At 40.0% G+C, this 24149-nt stretch overlaps 1 protein-coding gene across 2 annotated transcripts in view; it reads right to left on the minus strand.

The window, feature by feature from the left end:
• COL27A1 (collagen type XXVII alpha 1 chain) overlaps positions 1–24149 on the minus strand; it is a 592361-nt gene that overhangs the window by 268243 nt on the left and 299969 nt on the right. For both annotated transcript variants that reach the window (XM_089692938.1, XM_089692937.1), the window contains exons 24-28: positions 21640–21684; positions 16483–16536; positions 16075–16128; positions 13147–13200; positions 9150–9203 (exon numbers count right to left, since the gene is read on the minus strand). In XM_089692938.1, coding sequence (XP_089549064.1) covers positions 9150–9203; positions 13147–13200; positions 16075–16128; positions 16483–16536; positions 21640–21684 — 261 coding nt within the window. The remainder of the gene's footprint in view (positions 1–9149; positions 9204–13146; positions 13201–16074; positions 16129–16482; positions 16537–21639; positions 21685–24149) is intronic.

Genomic DNA, 24149 nt, shown 5'->3' on the forward strand with positions numbered 1-24149 from the left:
AAAGACTGTGGACATAATACAGGAGATGGTCAAAGACTGCAAACATGATAGAAAAGATGGTCAGACACTGTGGACATGGAGACTTTCAGAGAACGTTTAACATTCAACAGGAGTTGTTGGAGACTGGGGACACGATTCAGGAAACAGTCATAAACTGGAGACATTACATGAGACTAGAAGTCAGTATTATAATAGTGCAATAGGGAAACACAGATTAGCGTCTACAGGTGCCCTGAAGGCAGCACAAAAAAGTGCCACAAGTTTGGCACCAGGACACTAGAGGAAGAATTTACACATTTATTTATGATGATACAGCACAGCAAGCAAGTAAAATGTTAAAGTTGCATCAAAGTTGACATTCCGATATATCGACAAATATGAAATACCCTAATTCGAGGGAGAAAAGGGAATAAAACAAGTATTAAAAGACATGCCCTATCAAACAGGTGAACAAAATTTTACAGACCTGTGAATCACTTGTACAAACTAACAAACATTTTCCAGACACTGAGCTGTCAAATGTATGTCAGCAGTTAGTCACTGAACTTCGCACAATGGCTTCCCAGTTGCTAAGTTATCAAGTCTCATTCACTGAGACGGAACATTGCAGTGGTGTGGGGAAAATAAGTTCCCAATATGGTCTGCAAATAACCGCACCCACATTAGACTCCAAAATAAACCAAGTTTGTGCTATTAAGTTTGTCTTTCCATGTGTTACCTGTCAACAAGCCAGTTGCTTTTAGAAAAATATGGCTATTTCAATAAAGATCAGCAAGTTTGAGCAATGAAAAGCTTGTGTATCTCTCGCACAGTGGTTTTTGTGTTTTAGTCGCTCCGGCTGTGGAGGCTTGAACACAGTGCTGTCACCATAGACAGGAGGCATCCAGAACATTGCATGATGGGTTAAATCTCTCAGCAAAGTGTGGGAGGACTGGTCGGAAGCTTCTCTTCTTAGCAGAATCAGCAAAGATTTTGTTACAACATTCGGCTGAAACAGAATGACTGATTTTTTTTTTTTTTATTTCCACTGTAATTTAGGCAGTACTATCCCCTGGTTCCTTGCCAGGGAGTAGAATCACTAGAAATAACAGAAGCTACAAGGCTATTTATAGATGTTAAGTTAAAATGACTCATGGAAAGTAACCATCAAGGTCCAGTTTTTCTTACTAGGCAAAGTTTGTAAAGAGTCTTTTCTGAGGGTGGCAAATGTCTGCACTACAGCTGTTGCTAAAACACAAATGGCATTGTCCATGGGGAAGGCAAACCCATATTGGGACAAAGGTGATTTTAAATGGAGAAAAATATTTCAAACATATTTAAAAAACACATAACAAAAGTCATAAATGTTGTAACTATGCTGCTAAAAATAAAACTTAAGTAAAGGGCTCCATGGAAAGCAAGTCTTAAAGTAATTTAAAAGTATTTTTTAAAATAACAAACATATAAAACTTACACCTGTTCTGTGCAATGGTTTTGTGCAGAGCAGTCCTCTTCTTCTTCTTGGGTCTCCTGCTGGCGCTCGTGGCTCCTCCCCTTCTGACTGGCCACTTGCTATGGGGGCATTTGTGTGGGCTCGATCCCAAGCCATACTCTGCGTGTCCACTGAGACACAGAACGCAGTTCAGTCCCACCCCCTGCTCTCTCTTCACAGACTATGATTGACAGCTGCTGCTGCCTCCATGGCGAGTGAATAGAGAGAGAGAAGAGAGCCGCTGCTTTCGGGCACAGCGCTGGATCAAACTCAGGTAAAAATGTAGGGGGAAGCTGCAGGGAAGCAGCACACAGAAAGATGTTTTACCTTAATGCAGAGAATGCATGAATTAACCTTCTGCCTTTAGAACTACTCTCCTGTTACCCACATGGCTGATATTAACAGTGGTAAGTGGTAAGAAATTGTCTTATAGAATCCAACACTTCTAGAAGTCTTCCAGCTGTTCCCCCTGTTAACCCTTCCCTCTCTACACAATGACATGGAGAGCAGGAGACCATTGAGCACAGGAGTCTGAAAAACCCTTAAAAGTGTTGTTTTTTGAAGAATCTTCAGTGGGTGCTTTCCCCCAAATGCTGCAGATATCACCAGAGTGGGTAACAGGGAAGAAAGCCAAGCCTGGTCTTTGCCCATGTAAAGAACAGGTTCTCTTAAAGTATATCTAGCCCTAAAATCTAAAAGTGTAATACATTGCAGATTACTAGTGCCTGGTGAGGTGGCTGCATTTATTTGTTTTTTCAACCAAGCTTCTTTTACTTTATTTTAACCTGGTAATCCTAACAATTATTCACTTCTTGTCCCAGGCAGCTACATTACTGCCTTCATTGTATCTAGGGAGGGAGTCAGAGTCATCATCCTAGGCTGCTCTAATGATATGGACTACAAACATGTTGCTATATCTTCATCTCCATTACATGGTGGAAAGGACCGCTGGAAGTTTATAAAAGTTAGCTAGGAAGGCAGATATTATTCAGAGTAGCCCACAGAAAGTGACAAGAACACTGCATTTGTAACTAACAATTCTTTGCTAAAATGGTATGAACTTAAAAAAATAAATCTAATGCAGTCACCACATTTATGGACTGTAAACTACAACAGAATTCATTAGTTATCCTTTAAATGCTCCCTCCTCAGCAGCACATTTTCAGTTTTCTTTCTCTTCCCCTTCACTTGGTTAAGCCACAGGAAATGAAGAAAGGAAGCCCTGTAATTTATTCTAGATTATTAGAATTACTCTACTTGTTTCCTCAAAAAATACTAAAATTGTGTATGTGTGCTTTAATCTAAATAGGTCAGGTTTGCCTAATCTGGTTTTGACAAATTAGTCAAAAGCATATATCTGGCATATGAGGACATTTGTAGCTCCCCAGGTCCAAATGGTACTAGATATCCCACCATGCCCTTCCAACTATGAACACTGGAAGCTGTGTGCCAAAAACAGATGCTTGCCTAAATTGCTTAACATCTAAAAATGCCAGCCAGTTTCTACCACAGTCATGTAAAACAGATGGATTGTCTGTTTTACAGACTCAATATAGTTCTGTATTCAGCTCTTTTCTTAGATGCTGTGGTCCCAGTGTTGACAGTCTTCCATCTATAGGCAATATGAGATATGTAAATCACCACTGATGACACTTTTCTCTGTTCATCAGAATGGAATCATAGCTGTTTTGGAAGACTATGCAGGGTCAAATTTTCCTCAGAGGAGATTATAGGCACACAATCTTTGGCAGTCAAAGGAACACCTATATGTTAGGATCACCTTTCTTGAACAGAACATTATTATTTTCTTGTTCCTAGAGATCCTTATCTAGCTGAGAGTATTGTAACAATGTATTTATACCGACAATGGGAAAAATGTATGGTCGACAACTTGCTTCTAGCAAAATCTTGAGGTTATTTTGAGGTGCTATTGCTAGGATGGTTAGCATAACCAAGTACATAATAAGAAAAATTCTGAAAACTAAACAGAACCCATAACTATGTTTTTAAATACTTCTTCAAATATGGTGCTTTGATGACCTCCTTGGGGGGTGATAACAAGGTGCTCATTATCAAGTACAAAGACTTACATTATTAAATGTTGAAGAGGTAAAAAGAATATTGGGCTTTCACACATGCCTGTAAGGTGGCGCTTGTAGCCAATAAAGAATTGATCCGATGGATGCTACCGATTAGTTGGCTTCATTGTACCAAAGGATTGTTGTTTCATTAAAAGGCATTTGGGCCAGAGCACCGGTTCCCAGTCTCCCTGGTAAGAGTAAGCTTTTTTTGTTGACGGTGGTGCTTAGTGAGCAGTTCTTATATCATGGTCAAAAATTAGCAGCCAAGCCTCCTAAAGCAACAGATCTAAAAGCTTGCACTGAGCCATTTGGTTCAGTATAAGGCCCCATTCACACCAGGTGCAGTTAGATACATTTTGAACTGCATTCCAAATGCATAGACATTCCAAAATCCAGGTTATCCTATGAACATACTGTAGTTCGCACCATTACTGTGCAGTGCAAAAAAGCACAGCATTGTATTTTTCTGCACCACAAATGCACAAAAACAAGCACAAACACGTGTAAATAGCCCAAAGAAAGAAGGAAGTAACCTCAAAGGACAGATGGAAAAACGAGCGTCAACTGCACGTAAACACACATCAAATACATGCACATGTGGATGAAATAATGTGCAGTAGATTCGTAGTTTCTGGTGTGAATGGGCCCTAAATTGAGTCTGGAGTATTGCAGCAAAACATGTTCTTATTCAATGGAGTGTGATGGAGATCTTGCTGTACAAGGGCTGCTTCACCTTGGCCCTGCTGTTGTAGCAAAAGGAACACAAGATGGGCAGATACTTCCCTGCCTGTAGTCCACTGGAAGACAGTTGCTCATCTAAAGCTATACGTATATGCCCTCATACAATTATGTTCTGTGGTTGGGACATACTATTGCTTATAAATCTCAAATTATTTAGAATAAAGGTGACCCTAATGACATTTACATGATTTTGGAAAGCCCCTCCTTACAGGAAGAGTAGCATTACCACTGTTCTGATGACGGATGAGATCTGATTGGTTGATGGGGATTACTACACTTTCTTAATAGCCAATGAACTGTACACCACTTGACTTGTAAATCTGACTGGGAGCCATTAACGTGGAATTGAAAAGCTTAAGTCTCTCTGTGTCATTAAAATGGAGTGTCAACATTTTTTTAAAAATGGACATACATTTTTAAAAAAAGTAATAACTGTTATATTTTCTTTATGTTAGGCACCACTCCTCATTTAAAAACTGTGTGCTTTTACCAGTAAGACTTTACTTTACCAGCACAAATAACATTACATGACAAAATTTGCCATTCAACGCTACCAAGAATTTCTTATTCACATTTAACTCCACGGAGCAATTTCCAGACAATGCTTTTGTTGGTTGTAAATCTATCAGGATTCTTTTCCTCAGCCAACTACTGTACCATTTCTTGGCAATGGCTGAGCCAATTTTTCTGGAATGCTTTGATCCACATTTATAATGAGACTGTGGACGATGGACGTTATCAGAGACAGTCACATTCACCTGGTGCCTAAAGGCCTCCCCGCTATTCAAAGCAGGTTTTATATTTTTCAGACTAGGAGGAGAGAAGGAGACCATAGATTCACTGCAATATAGTACAATGCTGCAGGTCTGAGACTAAAGCTGGCCACTGATATTAGATGGTGCTCAGATGTTCAAGTGTATGTAAACCCTAACAATGAAGTTCAATTATATGTCCCTTTTTAGTCTGTTAAATATATCCAGCATTCTGTGCACTCTGCCTGTGCTACACTGATATTTCCAACAAGGTTATCAAGCCTGCCTAAATTCTCTCCCGTGGACTAGAGAACATATTTTGCCTATGCCATTGATTTGAGCAAGTGGGAGTTGTTATGTCGATCACCACAGGTGCAAGCAGCCTGGAGTGACAAGGTTACCCTTCTATGGACGGAGTGAAAGTTGTCATCTAGGACAGGAAGAATGTAAAAACTTTTTGGGGCATATAGTAAAACTGTATTTTCTAGGAGAAATGTTCTTGCATAATGATCAGCAAAATATTTGCGTATAAATGTGCTAAATGCATATAGATGTACATCACTTGTTTTTATGATAATTTATTTTTCCCCTTTGTTTAGATTTCATTTATGTGCATACATGGTGTTATGGACCTGAAAGCAGCTCATGTTTACGCACCTGTGTGAATGGCTCAATTGAAAACAATGCAGCTGTGTTCAGATCTGTAATTAAAAAACCCTTGTACAGTAGATGCGTTTTTTACAGTCGTGTGAATGAAGCCTTAAAGTGATTCTAAAGGTTGTATTTTAACAAAAGAAAAAAAACAACAAACATGCTACACTTACCTGCACTGTGGAATGGTTTTGACCAGAGCAGCCCCGATCCTCTTTTTGGGTCCCACACCAGCGGTCCTGGCTCCTCCCGCTTGCCGAGTGCCCCCAATAGCAAGCCTCTTGGACATTGTTCATTCACACACAGAGCACAGCTCAGCCCTCCTCATTGGCTCACTGGCTGTGATTGACAGCAGCTGAAGCCAATGGTTCCCGCTGCTGTGTGAGCCAAGGAGGAGAGAGAGACCTGGGAAAGTGACTGCTCTTGTGCGCATCACTGGATCAAGGTGGAGCTCAGGTAAGTATAAAGGGGGGTCTGGGGGGGGGGGAGCTGCATCTAGTAGGTTTTCTACCTTAATGCATAAAATGCATTAAGGTAAGAACCTGCCATTAGAACCACTTCAAGTCCAATTCTAGCCAAAGGTTTTTCTTACTTTGGGATCAAATAGAAAAGGGTTAGAAACTCTGTTGAGTCATTTTGCTGCACTGACACAAACAGCAATACAATTTGGCAAAGGTTTTAACTCTACTGAAAGAACTGTTCTTAATGTTGTCTGGGTCCCCATAGATAGATTACTGACACCTCTCAAAAAGACAGGACATGACAGGAAATCTCCTGAAAAAGGATACAGACAGCATTAAAAACACTACAAAGTTTAAAGCCCTTCCACACTTCCAAAAAATGAACGGTACAGCAGGAGTTGGACTTTATTGAGTGGATCATAATCCAATGCTTTGATCTCAGCTCCTCCTAGAATTGATAGCAGAGAAAATGTAACCCAAATAATAAAACTCGCAAGAGGTTCAGTAACCATAAATGGATGGAAAGGTCTAGAATTTTGGCCAGTGACCTGCTGACCACTGATGCATACTATAACTAACATGATGGTAGCAGAAGGTCCTGTCTAATCTTTCCCCTATCCACATAAGTAATTAATATTAGTTCAAAAACAAATATTGCAACCAGACTATAAAAGTACAAACAATAATAGTCTAGTCCATTAATGGTTCATTCAATTATCTTCTAATTTAAATGTTGAGCACGAGTTGTACTAAACGTGAACTATTGTATATACTGAAAGTTCTTTCATGCCTATGAAAAGGTACTTAGAATTTTGCTAATCACAGGGATTTTTTTTTCGAAAGTACAAAAATATAAAATTTGTATTTAGCCTGTGATATGCACCACCTGGCAGCCTAACCAGCATGACGTAAAGGGGACAAGACATCTCGTTGCTGATAGGCACAGGCTCTAACAGTCTCCATTAAAAACCCTTTAAAACACAATCTTCTCTTCATGTGGTTGCATGCTTAGGATTTTTCGAAACAGAACCTTAAACAAAACTAGCTCTTATTTGCTTTACATTGATCTTTATTGGCCAAACGTTTCTTTGGCGCTTGTAATGCGCCTGTAAAACTCTGAGTCACTTAATCTCCTGAGGTCTTCCTGGGATACAGCCAGAAGAACAATTTAAGGAAGAAGCAAAGCTAAAAAAAAATCAAGCCTTATTTCGACTTAAATGACCTAGGTCAGCCCAGTTCTGTTAATGAGGACATAAACTCAAGAACATCTATTGCACAGATTGCAGTGTAGCTATGATGTTAGACTCAGAAAATTCAGTGCGACTAGAATGAGGATTCTCTTGAACCCTTTCTTAGCCTTGCATAAAGTGGGAAAGAGAACTCCTATCAAGTTTTTATTGCTACTCTTGTTCCCATCGGGGAGATCTCACCTAACGTCTTGTCCCAGAAACAACAGGAATTGAGAGGAATTTTCCCTAAAATTAAGGACATTCTCATTTATGGCCAGTGTCCCTATTAAAAAGACATCCATGCTACAACTCTTCTGGTTACAACCATAACATTATGAATTTCTCCTTACTTTCTGTCCTGTAAAATAGTCACTTGGACATAGAAAGGATATAATATATCCCCACATCTGGGGCGCAGACAGCAACCAAAACTTGACACGTGTTAATTCTTCAACATTCTATCAAAACTTTCAGTTTCATCCTTTGTAGACACTAAAAAAATAGTAGAAATCTATTTATTTTTTCTTTATCCATTACAAACAGGAGATAGACTGAGGTCTGGAGGGGCAGTAAGAACAGCTTCTGCTGCCTGTAGGGGGCACTGCATGAGACAAGACATTTAAAACAGATCTTTACCCTCGAAACAAACTTCCCTCCTCTCCATTCCCCTTCCCTCTGCTACACAAACATTGCTTTTTTTTTTGTTTTACCTTTTTTTAATGAAAGTGTTTAGCCCAGCTGCCCCACACACTTAACTTACCTGGGCAAATGAAGTGCACTGTGCTCCCTGTGCCTCCTGGGATATGCACTTCACATATCTAAGGAGGCATAGTCCTTTATTCAGAAAAGCATGATGGGGCGTGGAGACTGCTGGCTGAACCCGGAACAGCAGTCAGCCTCCTGATGACATCACACAAAAACATGGAAGTACAGGACCCGAATGGTGGTAGAAAAGAAGATCTTAGCAGAACAATGCTGGATCTGCTGGGTGAGAGGGTATCTGAACTGTGCAGAAACCTCAATCGGGTAGACAGGAGTGAATTTAAAAAAAGGGAGAGAGCGAAGATCACGCTTTAACTTTGCAACATAAGAGGAAAGACACCCCTGCCAATGCAGAAACTGGGGCCAACAAATAAAACAGAGTTGTGTTTATCTCACATAGCAACCGATCAGATTTCATCGCACAAGCAATGAAAACTCACAGCTGATTGGTTGCTGCTCTATTTTACAGAAATTCTGTCCTACTTTTTGGCTATACCACAGTTATAATGTCCTTTTTAAGAAAAAAAAATTTTTTTTTTTTTTTACTGCTATGAAGACATTAGCTGACAAATTTCCCATCCACCCCCACTTTCCTATAAACTTGTCCGGCTTGCTATGTGCCAAACCATCCAAACATATACTGGTATTTTCTGCAGATTTAGGTTTAATTTCTCTGTTTTTGAGATCACAACTTTTAAACGAAGCAGCTAAAGAGTGAGAAGATTAGTGAGTCATGGAAAGTGGGGGTGGTGGTGGTAAAGGATTGTCATGTTTGTGGTCTGCTCTGTTTTACTTTCCCATAAAGTTATTACCAAGCAACAAACTTTCCCAAGAACCACAATTTTGACTTATGAATAAAAACTACAATTTTTTATGGTGAAACATAGCACATGGGCTTGACCAACACAGGCCTGGCATGCTGACTATCAAAGGTTCATTAAAAACAGGTGTCACAGCAAAGAAGATTATCAAAAATAATTGGAGCTTGGGTGTTACTTTACCCTTCGGCCTTTTGGACCCCGTACACCTGGAGAACCACGAGATCCAGGTAAACCCTGCAACAAAAAAATACTCTACTCATATGTAATCCAAACAAACGTAGCCAAATCATAAACAGTTTCTGTTTAAAGAAATAACACTACACCTTCTTTCAGAAATCATTGCTAATTTTTTTGCAGCTGCTGGTGTAAAGCTTCTCATAGTTTTAAAGTGGTTGTAGACCTCTGAAATGAAAAATGAACAGAGCATATACCTCTATAATGTGTGCTTGCCTCAATCCAAAGCAGACTGACTAGAAGGAGGGTGCTCATTCCCTCCACTCAGGTCTCAGATTATATTCAGCTCTCCTCACTATGTTGTGCAGTGTGTGTGTCAGATCCCCACCTCCTTCATTCTGGAGCTGAGAAAAAAACCTTTTAATCTGTGTGTTTTCAGAAGGCCGTAGGGAAGAGAGGGCTGCAGATAAACAGTTACAGATTTTATAGGAGAATCTGTTTCATTGTTGTGCATCACCTGAGGCTAGTCACTTCAATAGGTATATGTAAGGGTTTACAATCACTTTAAACATTCTGAGACTGAGAAGGTAGACAGGTTTTAATGCCAAAATATTTAAAAATGGAACTTCAACCTCCACCCACATTCATTTTTTTTTCTTTAATTCTGTTTACCTGGGTTGTTCTCAATTCAGATACTTACCCACCCAGCGGATCCAGCATTGTCCTACTGCAATCTGCTTCTCCACTGCCACTTCTTAGGACACATACCACCATCTTACCCTGTGACCTTATGGGGAGGCAGCTGCCTCTTAATGATATGCCGCTATCCCCATCGTAACCCCCCTCTCCTCCTCCCCTGAACAGAAGCAAATACCTCCTGGGATATGTGATGTGCGTAAGGACATGAAAAATAAAAAAGTAAACAAAAAAGGGGCTTTTTCAGCGTAAATATCAGCAAAAGACACACCCATGCCATGTATCTGATCATGTATCCATAATTTCAGATAGGATAAAACAAACATATCATCAATAGGCTATGTAAAAAAAAAACCCACAAAAGACTCAATTCACAAACCCGGTTTTCTCTTGTTTTGGTGTTATACCTTGCCCACACATATATTTTACATATTTTATATATCACCGTCAACATTATTTTAATTTTATTATATGATAAAATCAACATTAAAGCCAATTCAAAAAGTTTAACATATAGATTATTACCCCTTTAAAATAATACTAGCTTTAAGATGGAGAGGAAAAAGAAAAGGAGACGTTTGAGGTGGTGACAAAGTAGCAATTCACACAATAAAATTATGATTTTAAGAGAAAATAGTGCTTTTGATGGATTAAATTTCGCTCCACGTGCAAAAAATAAAGACTACACATCTTGGTGACATTTAGGGCTCATGCACAGGAACATAAATACAAGTACATGGACATACAGCCTTAAATACGCCTGTATATGCAGCATCCCAGAGCACCAGCTGGTACGTACGTGTGCCCATAGGACTGTAGTGACAGAATATGTTGTATGCAGGTATATGCCTGTACATGTCAACGTTTACGTTTACACATGCACATGTATGGGTGTCATTTCCCAATCATAGGTACTGACATTTACAAGTGTATGTCCACCTACAATGTATTCTGTCAACACCGTTCTGTAGGCTAATTGCAGACCAGTTGGGGCTCCTGGGCATATTATATGCTGTACATCCATATGCCTGTCTTTATGTCCATGTGCATGAGCCCTTATGTTATGATCATAGGATAAATAAAATAGTGGTGCTATAATATTCCATCTTAGTGAATCAAGTCTGTATGATAGTTATTCATCAAGCTGCTAATAATGGCACCTAACGTGAACCTGTGTCCAGGCAATGATCATTCAGGTATTTCATCCTCAAGACTAACAGGAGAAGTAATGAAGCTGTTCAAGTCTGCTGCTTGTCCCCCCCCCCCCCACCTGTCTTGTGTTTGCATTAAAGCAGTAAAGTAGCTGAATCGCTCCTAGGAAGGGGGAGCAGTAGTAGCTGAGCTAGCTTGGACATGTACTTCAGTGATTCTGTTATGAAATTTGAGGATTAAATATTCCACAATGATCACAGCCACAGAGGACATTTTTAAATCCAATTTACTGCTTGTTAAAGGAGAAGTACAGCCAAGGCTAAATCCTGTGGATCACAGCAATGTTCGTTCTGCACTCCTGTGACCCGTTTTCAGCTGACAGCAGGCTGAAGCTCACTGTCAGCTGATGTCACTCAGCTGGTCCAGACTAGGGACAGACCCTGACTTTAAAGTCTGGATCCACTCCAGAGTCTGGAGCGGCACCTAGCTTAGCCTCTCAGAAAGCTGCTGAGAGCCTGAGCCAGCAGCTTCTTCCCCCTCCACAATCCAACACTCAAGTGAGCGCACACAGTAATTGCTTTCTGCTCAGAGCAGCTGTAAGAATTCAGCGATCAGCAGTCTTGTGATCATGGAGTTCTCACACTTGGAGCCAGCGGGACACAGATGCAGCGTCAGACCGATGCTGTATCCACCTAGGTAAGTATAATTGGGGGGAAAAAAGCCATACTTCTCTTTTAAGTATTTTTAAAATATTTGAATGTCCATAACCTGGACACAGTTATATTTTAATGCACCCTAAAGAGTGCTTAAAGTGGTATTAACGTGGTTATAAAGCCTACATATTTTTTACCTTAATTCATTCCTTGCATTAATGTAAAAAAACATTTAGGTATATCTTCCCCTCACCTCACTTTTACTTACCTGAGCCCTCATTCAGTCCAGCGTTGTGCATGTTTGCAGTTCTTCTCTCATCTCACTTCCTGGTCTCACATGCTTTGCTGAGACTATGAAGTTTGGGGGTGGAGAAAACGGAAAAAGGGTGGGGAAAAAAATCTGGTAGCTCAACAATAATTTCAGCTGGATACCTCCCCATCCAATGTGCCTAGTGTATAAATCTTAGGATCTTGAAAAACAGGAATCTGGAGCACCATAGATAAAGCTTGGAACACCTCTGCCTAGGAGCGGACCAGTTTAGGACAACACAACAGCAAATAAATGAGATCCTTGGAGTAGTAAGGGTCATCTCTCAAGAGTTTTTTGGGTGTCTTGTATACTTTGTGTATAATGAATAGTTATGTAAGTTTTAGGGAGGACGAAAATGATAACTGAGAGAGCAGAGTCAATGTTGCATCCCATTGTTCGTCTGTTATGGCACCTAGGTCCTCCTCCCAGCCAGGTCCACACAGTAATAGGGTGGAGGAAGTAAGTTTGGACTTAATGGTCGTATAGACATTTGAGATCAGGCCCTTTATATGGGTGGTAAATGCAATAGCATTGATGAGTAAATTTGGGGTAAATTTATAGGACGACGTTAGAGCTTAAGCTTTTGTTAATCTTTAATTGCCATTGCTGTTTTATCAACCAAGGCCATGGCAAGTTTAATGGCACATTACAGGCATCAATATTAGCAAAGAGGGTTACAATAACGCAAATTACTTAACCAATGCTGCCAAGAGCATCCATAATTCCTGGACCTAAAGAGCGTAAGCATTTGCCTGTTCACTGTGAGAAACATCACTGCTAAATTTCCTTTGCACTAGTATTTCAAAAGAGCACCACATTTATTTACAGGATGGACGATGCAAGAGAGAATCAAACACTTTATAGATCTATTATGAGACTTTAAAAAAAAAAAAAAAGCTATGAAGGAAAGAGAGGCAGTAATGTTGTGTACAAAAATAGTTTGTCCCTCCAAAAAAAGGATACATAACTCCTAAGCTAACTATTTTTACACACACAACAGTGTGATAAACATAACTATATAACCACTAGGTTGTACTGATTCTTCACGAACTTCTTGAGGCACCCTTTCCACACTGCAACAATGGCACAAGTATACAGAACATTTTGGTGAGGGACCTTTTTACAGCCTGATTTCAGAAACAAAAAGGCAAAGCACATGATACAAATGAAACGATATAGTAAAGAAACTTACCGGAGGCCCAGGCGGACCTGGAAGACCCGGAGGCCCTGGATTGCCAGTATGACCCTGCAACCAAAACCAGAAATTGAGTGTTGCTACATAGCATTCATATAGGTGACAAACAACTCCGATGTGCCAGGACACAGCAGAAGTCATCTGTGTATACAATTGTTGGTTGCAGTTTAGACCACAGATGACATAATCACCTTTGTTACCTAAAGTGAACCTTTCACCAGACTATGAGCATTCAAGTATTTACATATTTCTAAGCAGCAGCAAATGAACCTTAAAACAAGCTCTCACTGACCTCTGTAGCTGCAGACAAGGTCCAGCAAATTATTTTCAAAGTTTACAGTAAAAGCACTGATGTTGTTCTCCACATTAGGTCACCCTGCTCTCCTCTCCCACACCATGTGTGTTGTGTGTACATTAGAAATTAGAAAGTGGAAAGACTGCAGAGTCACTGCTGGGAGGAGAAGCAGGGAAAGCTGAGATGCTTAGTCACTTCTAGAGAAGGGGTAACAGGGGGACTGAGCTGGCCTAGACAACCAGTTCAGTGCTCCTGTTGCGAACTTTGCTCCATTGTGCATGCAGGTACAAAAGTCTTGTTTTCTAACATATTTACTGCTTCTAGGAATATGTAAATAAATGAATACCCACAGGCAGGCCGCAGGTACACTTTAATACCTAGTACACATGATGAGAAAATTGGATAAAAAATACCACTTTGGGAGCAATCGTCCGATACACCGCTCTTGAGAGCTGATCACAAAAGTTCATGCAAAATTATTCTAAAGGGACAAGCATGAAAATTTTTCTCATATGATACCAGAATGAACAATTTTCATTTATTCAGTATAGCATTTGTCCATTAAAAAATCGAATGACCAAGACCGCATATGCTGGGAAATGAAAGAATACATTACAATACAATACATCACTTTAGTTGTATTCTCTCTTACGAGAATTTTTGTAACTTTGGTAACTTCTTCATTTTTTATATGAGAGCAGCATGCAAAAAAAGGATGATCATTTGTCCAATATTCTCCTCGTGTGTACGAGGCTTTAGGTACATTTTTATGGTTGAGTCATTGCATAATGTTTCTCATTTTAAAGGGCACATGATGGAAAATGCACAAGCAGAGGTTGCATGATCAGAGCAAATCATGGGAAGAGATTTTAGTGTTTTTAAAGTTGGAAAGATTCAGCTATAGGGGGAGAAGCAGCCAAATGTGTAAAAGAGAATATAAATGTTGAGGAGGCCTCATAAACAGTAGTGACTGTTGGATACAACTGGTACATTGTGGACTTCTTTATTTTTGGTTGCTGCATTGCAGAAGGTTACTCTTAAACTAAAACATATTTGTCAAAACTCAAACTGAAAGCTTTATGCTACCTTTCAGCTTGAAGCAAAATAGGGGCTTGCTTTTGCAGGCCAAGGCAACAAGTTGATGATAATGGCAGCATCAAAAGCAATACTATTTTCTTTTCCTTCAATTCCCACCACAGTGAAGAAAATACCCCATAGTTCTAGGCGGAGACTGTGTCTTGGTCCCCTTCTGAGGTGCTTGGCAACTGACCAGTAAGGCATCTAGCACTGTTAGTTGCAGTGAACACAGCCCTCAGTACGTTGTTAGCTCCAAGTCCAACACTTGCCCTTTCACCTGATAGCTGAATGAAATGGCGGAGGAGTGAAGAGAAGATAAGTATGTGCAGCTGGTGGGGCCAACATTAAAGTGAACCTGTTACCTTCCCCTGCATGGACCAAGCACAGGAGCACTTCAAAGTCAATCAGTGAACTGCTATCTTATCCAGCAAACACTGAAATTGTGCTAAAAATAGACAGTCCACACAACTGACCTCAGAGCTATATTAAAGCTATGCCTAGATAATGGTCTTGTTCCCTGAATGCATCTGAAGACATAAATCCTGTTCTGATTCGAAGGTACCTTTAATCTGGTTCAAAGGGGAAGCAGAAGTATAAGGAGACATATTTTCTATCCTGTGGGATTTCTGTGATAATATGGCTCCTGGCTAACAGCTAATGGTGTTTAACAAAATGGATACATTCACTGCGATAATTTGGTGGAATGCCATTTTTTAAATACACCCTACGGCTCATCCATGGCCTTTGAAAGAGGCAGCTTTAAATAGCACATTTCAGTAAAGCCTTGTGCATGCAGGAAATACTTGGTTCTAATACACATAAACAGACTGGGTGGGGGGAAAAAAAGCCAAGGTAATTATGGTAAACAGTAGCCCCTGTAACATTCAAACAGAGCAGACGTCAGGGCACATAGGTATTCAACCACACTAGAAAAATACACTCCCCTTAAGCAAATACAGAAAGCTAAACACACAAGGCAAGAACTATCCAAACACACGTACAGACCCCTCTCTGAGAGGTAATCCAATCAAGCACATGGCTACTGGAGAGAAAATGACAGCAGTGACATCGGCTACTCACTCACGTGAATTTCCCAGCATACACTTGTGGTTAGCATATGCAAACCTCATGGCTACTGAGCTGGCAAAAGTTGAGGTCTGTGCTGGATCCTGTATCTTACCCAAGTTCCCTTTAATATTCTATTTATAATTTTTAATTTCCATTTTATTTAAAGTTATGTAAGCAGCTCAGGGAGTGGCCATGAATTAGCTTCTATTTTGTTGACGTCTAGAAGTTCCAGAAGGCACTCTGAACTCTGGTCTCTCATATTATTGTTCACTAGTTACCAACAGATTACTATACCTGTCCTTGGTAACACTACAGATGCTATGCCTATGAAGAATTTTAGATGCCTGATGGTTGTCCAGGTTTATGTGTGGTATACTCCACAACCTACTTTAGTGATTTCTGTACTATTAACAACGATTGCTAGCTTGTGTGGTACACTACAGTCTTTGTTTCTAACTCCTAGTGGTGGTGGAATTAAAGCTTACCGTAGATCCCTTTTCTCCTGGTGGACCTGGAGCCCCAATACTGCCACGATCACCCTAACAGAAAGTACAGAACTGATTATGGGTTTAGTTATGTACACATGTATTCCAGACAAACATGTAGGTAGCTTAGTGAGATGTCACAGGACATATTTAGTAGTTTCAGTAAAGCTGGTCATATATTATACAATTTTGTTGTACAATTTTCCAAGGACAAATGTAAACAACACATTTATTTCAATCAGGCAGGCCCTTGCACTGCATAGTTGAAGGTAAATCTAAAGGAGATTATGCAGAAATTGTACAGGAAAATTGCATAATGTATGGCAAGTCTAACTTCTGACTACTGTATAAAAATATTATATAATGAACAGTGTGGTTTATAACTGACATTTTTATACATTGTCTTACCTTCTCACCCGGAATTCCTGGCTCCCCAACAGGACCAATAAATCCTGGAGGACCCTGTATTAATAAGAAAAGTCTCTGTTTATTATTTAAAGGACAAACGAGGTTTTTGTTTGTGATGTTATCTTGCAAAATTTTTATATTTAAAAGAAACACACACACTTACACTACTGTATATAAAAATACACATTTTATTCTATATTTTTTTCTGTTTTAAAATGACACGGAGATGTTGATTCTGGTACAAAGTTTTGAAAAGTTATTTACAAATAAGGTTATTTTTTTTTTCAATTTTGCACTTTTTTATTGTGACACTTATGAAAATAAATGAACAAAACAATTACAAATGAAAGTAGTTGAAAGGAGATGGGTAAGGAGGAGATGATTAGGGTCAACTAAGTTATATATGGGTTAAATAAAGACAAATTTTATTTTACTAGACAGGTTGCTTTAAGTGACAGTATCTGTAGATTAAAGTTCATCCTAATGACCTGCAGATGAATAAAACAGAGTAGATACAAAAGTAACAATGTTACTTTGTATCTATTTCGGGTCTGAACAGTGCAGATAAATGTTCTGTGAACTAGTCTTTTTTGACACACTGCCCCTCCCAGCTTCATTTTAAAAAGTGGAAATTGCTGGCAAGTAGAGGTGGTTGGGGGGGGGGGGGCAAAACGAGTTAGGCACAACAGTAAGGCAGAAGGACATATAGCCAGCCCAGTGTCCTAAGCCAATTGAAAATTAGTGATATACTAGGTCTAGGTGGAGTGTGGTGGGTCAGGTCAACCCCTGTTTTATGATACCCAAACAGTAAAATCTCCTTGCCATTAACTTCCAATCCTGTTGGTTGTTCCTTTCCACCTTTGTTTGTTCCTACTCATTCAATCTCTGTAAAATAGCCTACTGATGGGGCAATATTCCTCTATGCTATGCCAACTCCTCCTATAACAAAGGGAGATTGGAAGAAGTCTGCTGTAGGACAGAGGCATGTAGGGAGGAATGTTCTAAAACTGATACCCAAAGTCCAATTTTCAGCCTAGCAAGAGACAAGCAAATTGTTGCTGTAGGAAAAAAAAGTGATTCTGAAAATATATTTGGCAAATAAGCTAACATAATATTGCATAACCTGCACAAAATATATTGGTTAAACTATTATTGCAAAAAGAGATACAAAATATTGACAATAGTAAAATGTGTAAAAGTAAAAATCCTGTACAGCTTATGTTAATGCTGTAAAGTGGCATCAGAATGATAGTGCATGCACCCTGAACTACCTGAGAACTCCCTCAATTAAGTTCTAGTGTCCCAGGAGCTCAAAAACTATACCCCATACCCCTGCCTCGCTACTGGTGTATGGATCTGAAAGCCAATCAGGGGGGCTCAGGAGACAGGGCCAAGCACATCCTTCCTAATAGAAGTCAAAATTTGCATATTGACATACCTAAGGGTTTGATAAGTGAGGAGCTGTCTGCTTTACAGAGTGAGCTATGTGTACACATACACTTTAAAGGTAAGTTAAAACTGACTATTAGAACTTAAAATGTATCCTCTAGTCTGTTAGCGTGTTGCATAAGAAGGCAATTATTCATTACATCTTATTTCAAATGCAAACATTCAAAACAAAGCCAAGGAGTGCTGGCTCCTGATCAGCCAACTTGAATATAAATTTATATGTTCATTTACTAGCTTCCAACCGCAGCATTTTATCAGCCTTTTATAAGAACTCAAAATGCTGCACTCATGTCGGTCCAATTTGGGGTAACTCAGAGTACCAATTATCTACTTTAAGAGAGCTTGAAACAAGACTGGCAGACATTTTAGTGGGGAAAAATACATTTATCCAGTAAGTATTCTTCCAGAAAGACAAAAAAGTCTGAGTAAGCATTAAGATAGTTTGAGAGTAAAGAACCTAATATTGTTATTGGCACTCAGGTTAATGGCTTCTTTCTTGCTGAGCTTGAACAGCGATGTGTAAATATTGGATGGAACCTGGAAGTGTGGATTAACAACTCCAGGTTATATAACAGCATGAGAAGCACCCTGTGTCTTAGAGGTAGGCTGGCCTGAGACAAAGCAGGCTTAAACCACCACTATACCACAAAACAAATACAAAAATACATTACACCCATTATGTGAATAATAAGCACAGCTCTGTATGTACAAAGTATCCATTCCTACAGAAAAATCGAGATACTCAATGTGACGTGGCGTCAGACCCCAGCCCTTCTCACCAAACACGTGACCAAAGGACTAGCCAATCTAAAACTGCGCTGTCACGTGCGTAACAATGCCACACCCAGCTGCACCCTGCACAAAGATTTTCCAGCTAATGGACCACAATCTGTGTACTTGCAGCCTGGGACCGATTGTTACTGGGTCAGGTTAATTACGCAATTAACCCTTCAGACTGCCACCACCTCCTTTTTGTACAGAGAAAGAGGAAACTCGGCAATATCAGCAATAACACTATGATGTTGAATAATCGTCTGTATACCACTGTCACCGCAGGCAGGGTATACAGAGGTTTAAACACACACAGTAGCGCTCTTCAGAGACAGGGGTTCTTAGTTTGCATTAAAGAGTTTTAGAAACAGTTCAACACTTTCAGAAAGTAAGATTTATTACTAAAAGGTCGAAATAAAAATATTTACAGAAAAGATGTAGCATATATATATATATATATATATATATATATACACACACACAGAGAGCAATAACACAGCAAAGGGATAACAGAAAGAAATTTAGAGAGATAAAGTACTTGCGAAAAGCCTTGGTTTAGGCAGCTTTCAAGTGTCAGAGCAGAAGGACCTTATCTCCCAAAATTAGTTCCGACGTTAAAAGGGAGCTTCTTCAACTTCAACTCAACTCAGCTTAGCTTGGCTTTTCTAGGAACTAAGCAGGGTGTCTCCCTGAAGCAGAGAACCAATCGCCTCATTTGGGCGGGTGTTGCAGGCGGAGACCCAAGCTAGAACCAAAATCCCTCTCAAGTTGATACCAGGGCAATAACTTTCCCTGGATACATGTAACATTCTATCCACGAGTAGATTAATATGCAGAATCACCTGCCGAACGTCTAGATATGAAATATGACATACCTGCTGAGATGGTTAAGGAGATATCATTTTCTGCTCTCCTGTAGATGTCAGCTAGGGGGTGTAATATATAAGACGACTTGTATTAAAGTGACCCATCTGAATATATGCCTGGTTTTTATGCAAGTCTTTCATATTCCAAGATATGAAATCATAGGGGAAAAGGGGATTTTTAAATGTGAGTCCGGTTTTACGACTACCTGGAATGTCTTTGAAGCTCAGTGAAGGGCTTGGTTTATGGCTTTACGATCCTTTTCCAGCAGGAGTCTCGCAGGCATACGGGGGCCAGGCTAATTTGGGTTTATAACCATGAGCTCTCCCACTGGGCCTTGATGCCTTTTTGAACTCAGCATCCAGGGACCACGTGTCACTCAACAGAGAGGGAGGGCGTGATTTGTCTAGGAGAGAGAGATACAAGATGGAGGACCGCGTCCATCGTTGTATGCACAATTGCTACACTCAACATTTATTTATGTAATAATCTTTGTATCTCACTGTGTTTCTGAATATTGCCAATGATGTTACTTGACATGAAGCTAGCAGCGTGTTGAAAATTGTAGTCTCCCCACAATAGCAATATTAGGTTGCTACTGCATATCAGCATGGATGTCACTCCAATTCCTCAAACTCAATCTTTCTAAAACTGAGCTCTTAGTGTTCCCTCCAGCCCGTGCCCCCTCCCCTGACTTCCCCATCAAGATCAATAATACAACCATCAGTTCCTCCCCTCATGCCAGGGTGCTAGGTGTAATCCTAGACTCCCATCTGTCCTTTCAGCCCCAAATCCAATCGCTGTCCAAATCTTGTAGACTTCACCTCCACAACATCTCCAAGATACGCCCATTCTTAACCTCAGAAACTACTAAGCAACTTATTCACTCCCTTGTTATCTCTTTCCTTGACTATTGTAACTCCCTCCTCATTGGCCTACCTCATCGCAGGCTATCCCCTCTTAAGTCTATCATGAATGTTGCTGCCAGTCTCATCCACCTTACTAATCGTTCTGTATCAGCCACCCCTCTCTGCCAATCCCTCCACTGGCTTCCCATTGCCCAACGGATAAAATTCAAAACATTAACAATAACATATAAAGCCATTTAGAACTCTGCCCCCAATTACATCACCAATCTTGTCTCCAAATATCACCCAAACCGTACTCTCCGCTCCTCGCACAAACTCCTGCTCTCTAGCTCCCTTGTCTCCTCCTCCCATGCTCGTCTCCAGGATTCTCCAGAGCTTCCCCCATCCTCTGGAACTCTCTACCCTAATTCATCAGACTATTGCCTACTCTACTCACTTTTAGGCGATCTCTGAAAACCTATCTCTTCAGGGAAGCCTATCCTGCCCTCAGCTAATAATGGAATCTTCTACTCTTCCTACCAGTCCATCCCCCACAGTTGCTACCTTTTGTACCACTAGCCCCTCCCTCCTAGATTGTAAGCTCCAAGGAGCAGGGCCCTCCTATCCCTCTTGTATTGAACTGTATTGTTGCTGTATTGTCTTCCTTTATATTGTAAAGCTCTGAGCAAACTGTTGGTGCTATATAAATCCTGTATAATAATAATAATAATAATACTGTGCAAGACTTGGCTTGGCATCCTTCTGCCACTGGACCCAAGTGGAATATCCTGCCCTTGACTCTCCCCTACCTCTCCTAAGGCAGGCAATCGCAGGGTTTGAGAGCCATATGAAAGTGGAGGAGGGGAGCCTTCTGTATAAGCATTGCGCCAGAGCATCCAGGAACTTACATTAGGTTTCTTTCAGTGCTCCCACATGTAAGCAGAGGGTAAGTATAAGCAGCAGAGGGGGCCAGACTATCAAGTGAACCTGTTTCTTTGAACTGAATGAACAAGATACAGGCTCATTGTAACCTATAAATATTCTTAAAGCCTCTTTTACATAATTAAGCAATGCATGTATTGTAGTCCTTTGGTGGTTCCTTGCCATATTTAAAATGTGCCCTGTCTTCAGCAGTTGCTGACCACCCAAAAGCATATGAAAACAAAACATTCATTGAATGATGGAGAGAATGGCATTGTCAGGCAGGAGATGAAATTTACAGCACCTGTTCGCCGATCTTCCCAGCTCTTCCTGTGTTTCCTTGCTCACCCTGCAGAAGCACCAACAGACAGGAAGACACAGTCACTTAAAATCTTTGTTCTCATATTGCTAGGCATACTAAAAGAAGTGTACAAAGAAAACATAGAAGGGCAGGTGTTACGAAGAAGATGGTGGTGTGAGTCAGTTCTGCAGTGGAAAGTTATTTGGTAATGGAAAATGGTGGTGAGAAAGAGAGGTGGAGAGTACCCGTTCAGCCAGGAGGCATAGACCTTTGACAACATTCTATAGACCAGTTCCAACAAGGACATGATTTCAGGCTTTCCTTTATCCTGCACAAAGGTTTTTTTTCCCCCTTTCATCCAGTAATAGCAACAGCTGTTCACACTGAGGGAAATCCTGAAAACATGACCTGTTGTGGATACTGGAAGGTTAGAAACTGATACAAGACTGATGTTTACAGTCAGGAGCTATATATGAATTGTGGTAGCTCACAGTACTTAATCAGATAATCTTCAATTGTTATAGTTGCTCTAAAGTAACATTTCGTAGATTTAGTTTTTTGCAAGTTATTATACTTAAGACAACCCTACAATAACACTCCTGTTGTAGTGTATAAATGAAGTATAAAAAAAAACTGAATCACTTATCTTTCCTATAGAAAATGCTGTTCTGTGTTTCCTCCAGTACTCATCACATGATAAAAAGGCTAGATATTTGGCAATATAACTTCTATTTAAGGGGAGTACCAGAGTTCAGAGGCTAGCAACAGAAACTGAGTGAGGGCATGGTTACGTCATTACTAGGAACCTGAAGCATCAAATTCTTTAGGAAATATTCATTTCAGTCATCTGTTACTCTTTATTTAGCCATTTCACCAAAACGGTCTATGTGGCTTTAAAGTGTTACTAAACCCACAACAATAAAATCAGTCTGTATTTGCAGTAAAGCATGCTATACTCACTGTGGAACCTAAGGGGTTAATCCTCTGCATTGTGTAAAAAGAGTGTTTATTCCTGTCTTCTGTGATCCTCCCCTTCTTTTACTGTCCCCAATCCATCTGCCATAGTACAGAGCAGCAGTGGCAAGTTTGCACATGTACTGTTTGGTAAGTATTGATAGAGAGTTTTTCGTTTTGGGGAGGGGGGGATGCATGTGATCAGCACAGGGCCAATCAGTACTATACAGACAGAGGGTCAGGGGTTATGCAGCTTCATAGGACAATCAAAGGAGAATGAAGACTCCTCCAACAAGATTAACCAGTGCTCAGCTGTACACTGACAGAAGTCACAGGACTGCTATATACTGCTGATGAGAAAAGGTATTTAGCAGATTATATTTAATAATTGCATTTCCATGTTCTGTGTACTGTGGAAGACCAGATATAGTGAATGCAGGTTCCGGGGTTTAGTAACACTTGAGTAACAATGTCTTGCTAGGGAAAACTACTGAAGCCAGGAGTTTCTGTCGCACCAAGAACTCTAGTCCATGGTGGCAAATACTTTCAACCATTCCCAAGGCAATAAAGTTATAATGATTTTACAAATGGGGATTGAACCACTTTAGCGTGCAAGAGAAAGTGCAAACAATTATTAAAAATGTTATTTATGAAATTAAAAAAACATACATAACAATACATCATATCAGACAAAAACACGTAAAATTCAAACCCACTTATAAATCTTAATGAAAGAATCACAGTAAATAGTAAGTTGCATCTGTAAATACCTACATTGGTGAAAAGGGTATTTTCACCTGTGTCTGCAATAGAACAGCGTCAAAATGCAAAGCAATATCAAAATTGATAAACCAATGTAAAAAAAATGGTTTACCAAAATTGATAAACCTTAATGTACTGCACAAAAAAAAAAAACAGAGCAAACCTAAAGAGAAAATATACATGTGCTGGCTAGGGTAAAAGTGCCCAGAGAGGCAAAAGAAGGATTAGTCAGTCAAAAAATAAAAAAGATAACACAACAAGTAAAGTCACTAATATTGAATTGCCTCAGGTGCATCATTCCTGTGCAGCCTTCCCATTGAGACAAGCTCTTCCTGAAGGATTCAAAAGGCATTCCCAGCATGTTCTGAGCCTGTCCAAATATAACCTTCCAGGCTGGACTAAAAAGAACTGTCAACCCCCCCTAAAAACATACCCGCTAGGCCAAGTTTAGCACAGGGCACTGAAAGTAGACTTGGAAATCTTCGCTTCCCCTTATACTGTCTCTCTGATCTCAGAATTTTTGTTGAGTTGTTAGACATGTCCACCATGCCAATGGGTAAAGACTAAACATGTGCAAGAGATAACAAGCTAGAACAGTGGTTCTTAACCTGGGTTCGATCGAACCCCAGGGGTTCGGTGAGTCAGTCTCGCGGGTTCGGCGGAGGTGAAGACCCACACCCGACTCATATGATTCGTGCAGTAAATATTCATTATTATGTTTTTGTTTTTGTGTGAAAATCATGTTTTAATGGTTTTGTTCTTTACGGTTTTGTTCATTTTGGGCACCTATGTATAAA

This window comes from Staurois parvus, unplaced genomic scaffold (genome assembly GCF_062004578.1).
Source record: "Staurois parvus isolate SC_StPar_1 unplaced genomic scaffold, SC_StPar_1.0 ptg000608l, whole genome shotgun sequence".
NCBI lineage: Eukaryota > Metazoa > Chordata > Amphibia > Anura > Ranidae > Staurois > Staurois parvus.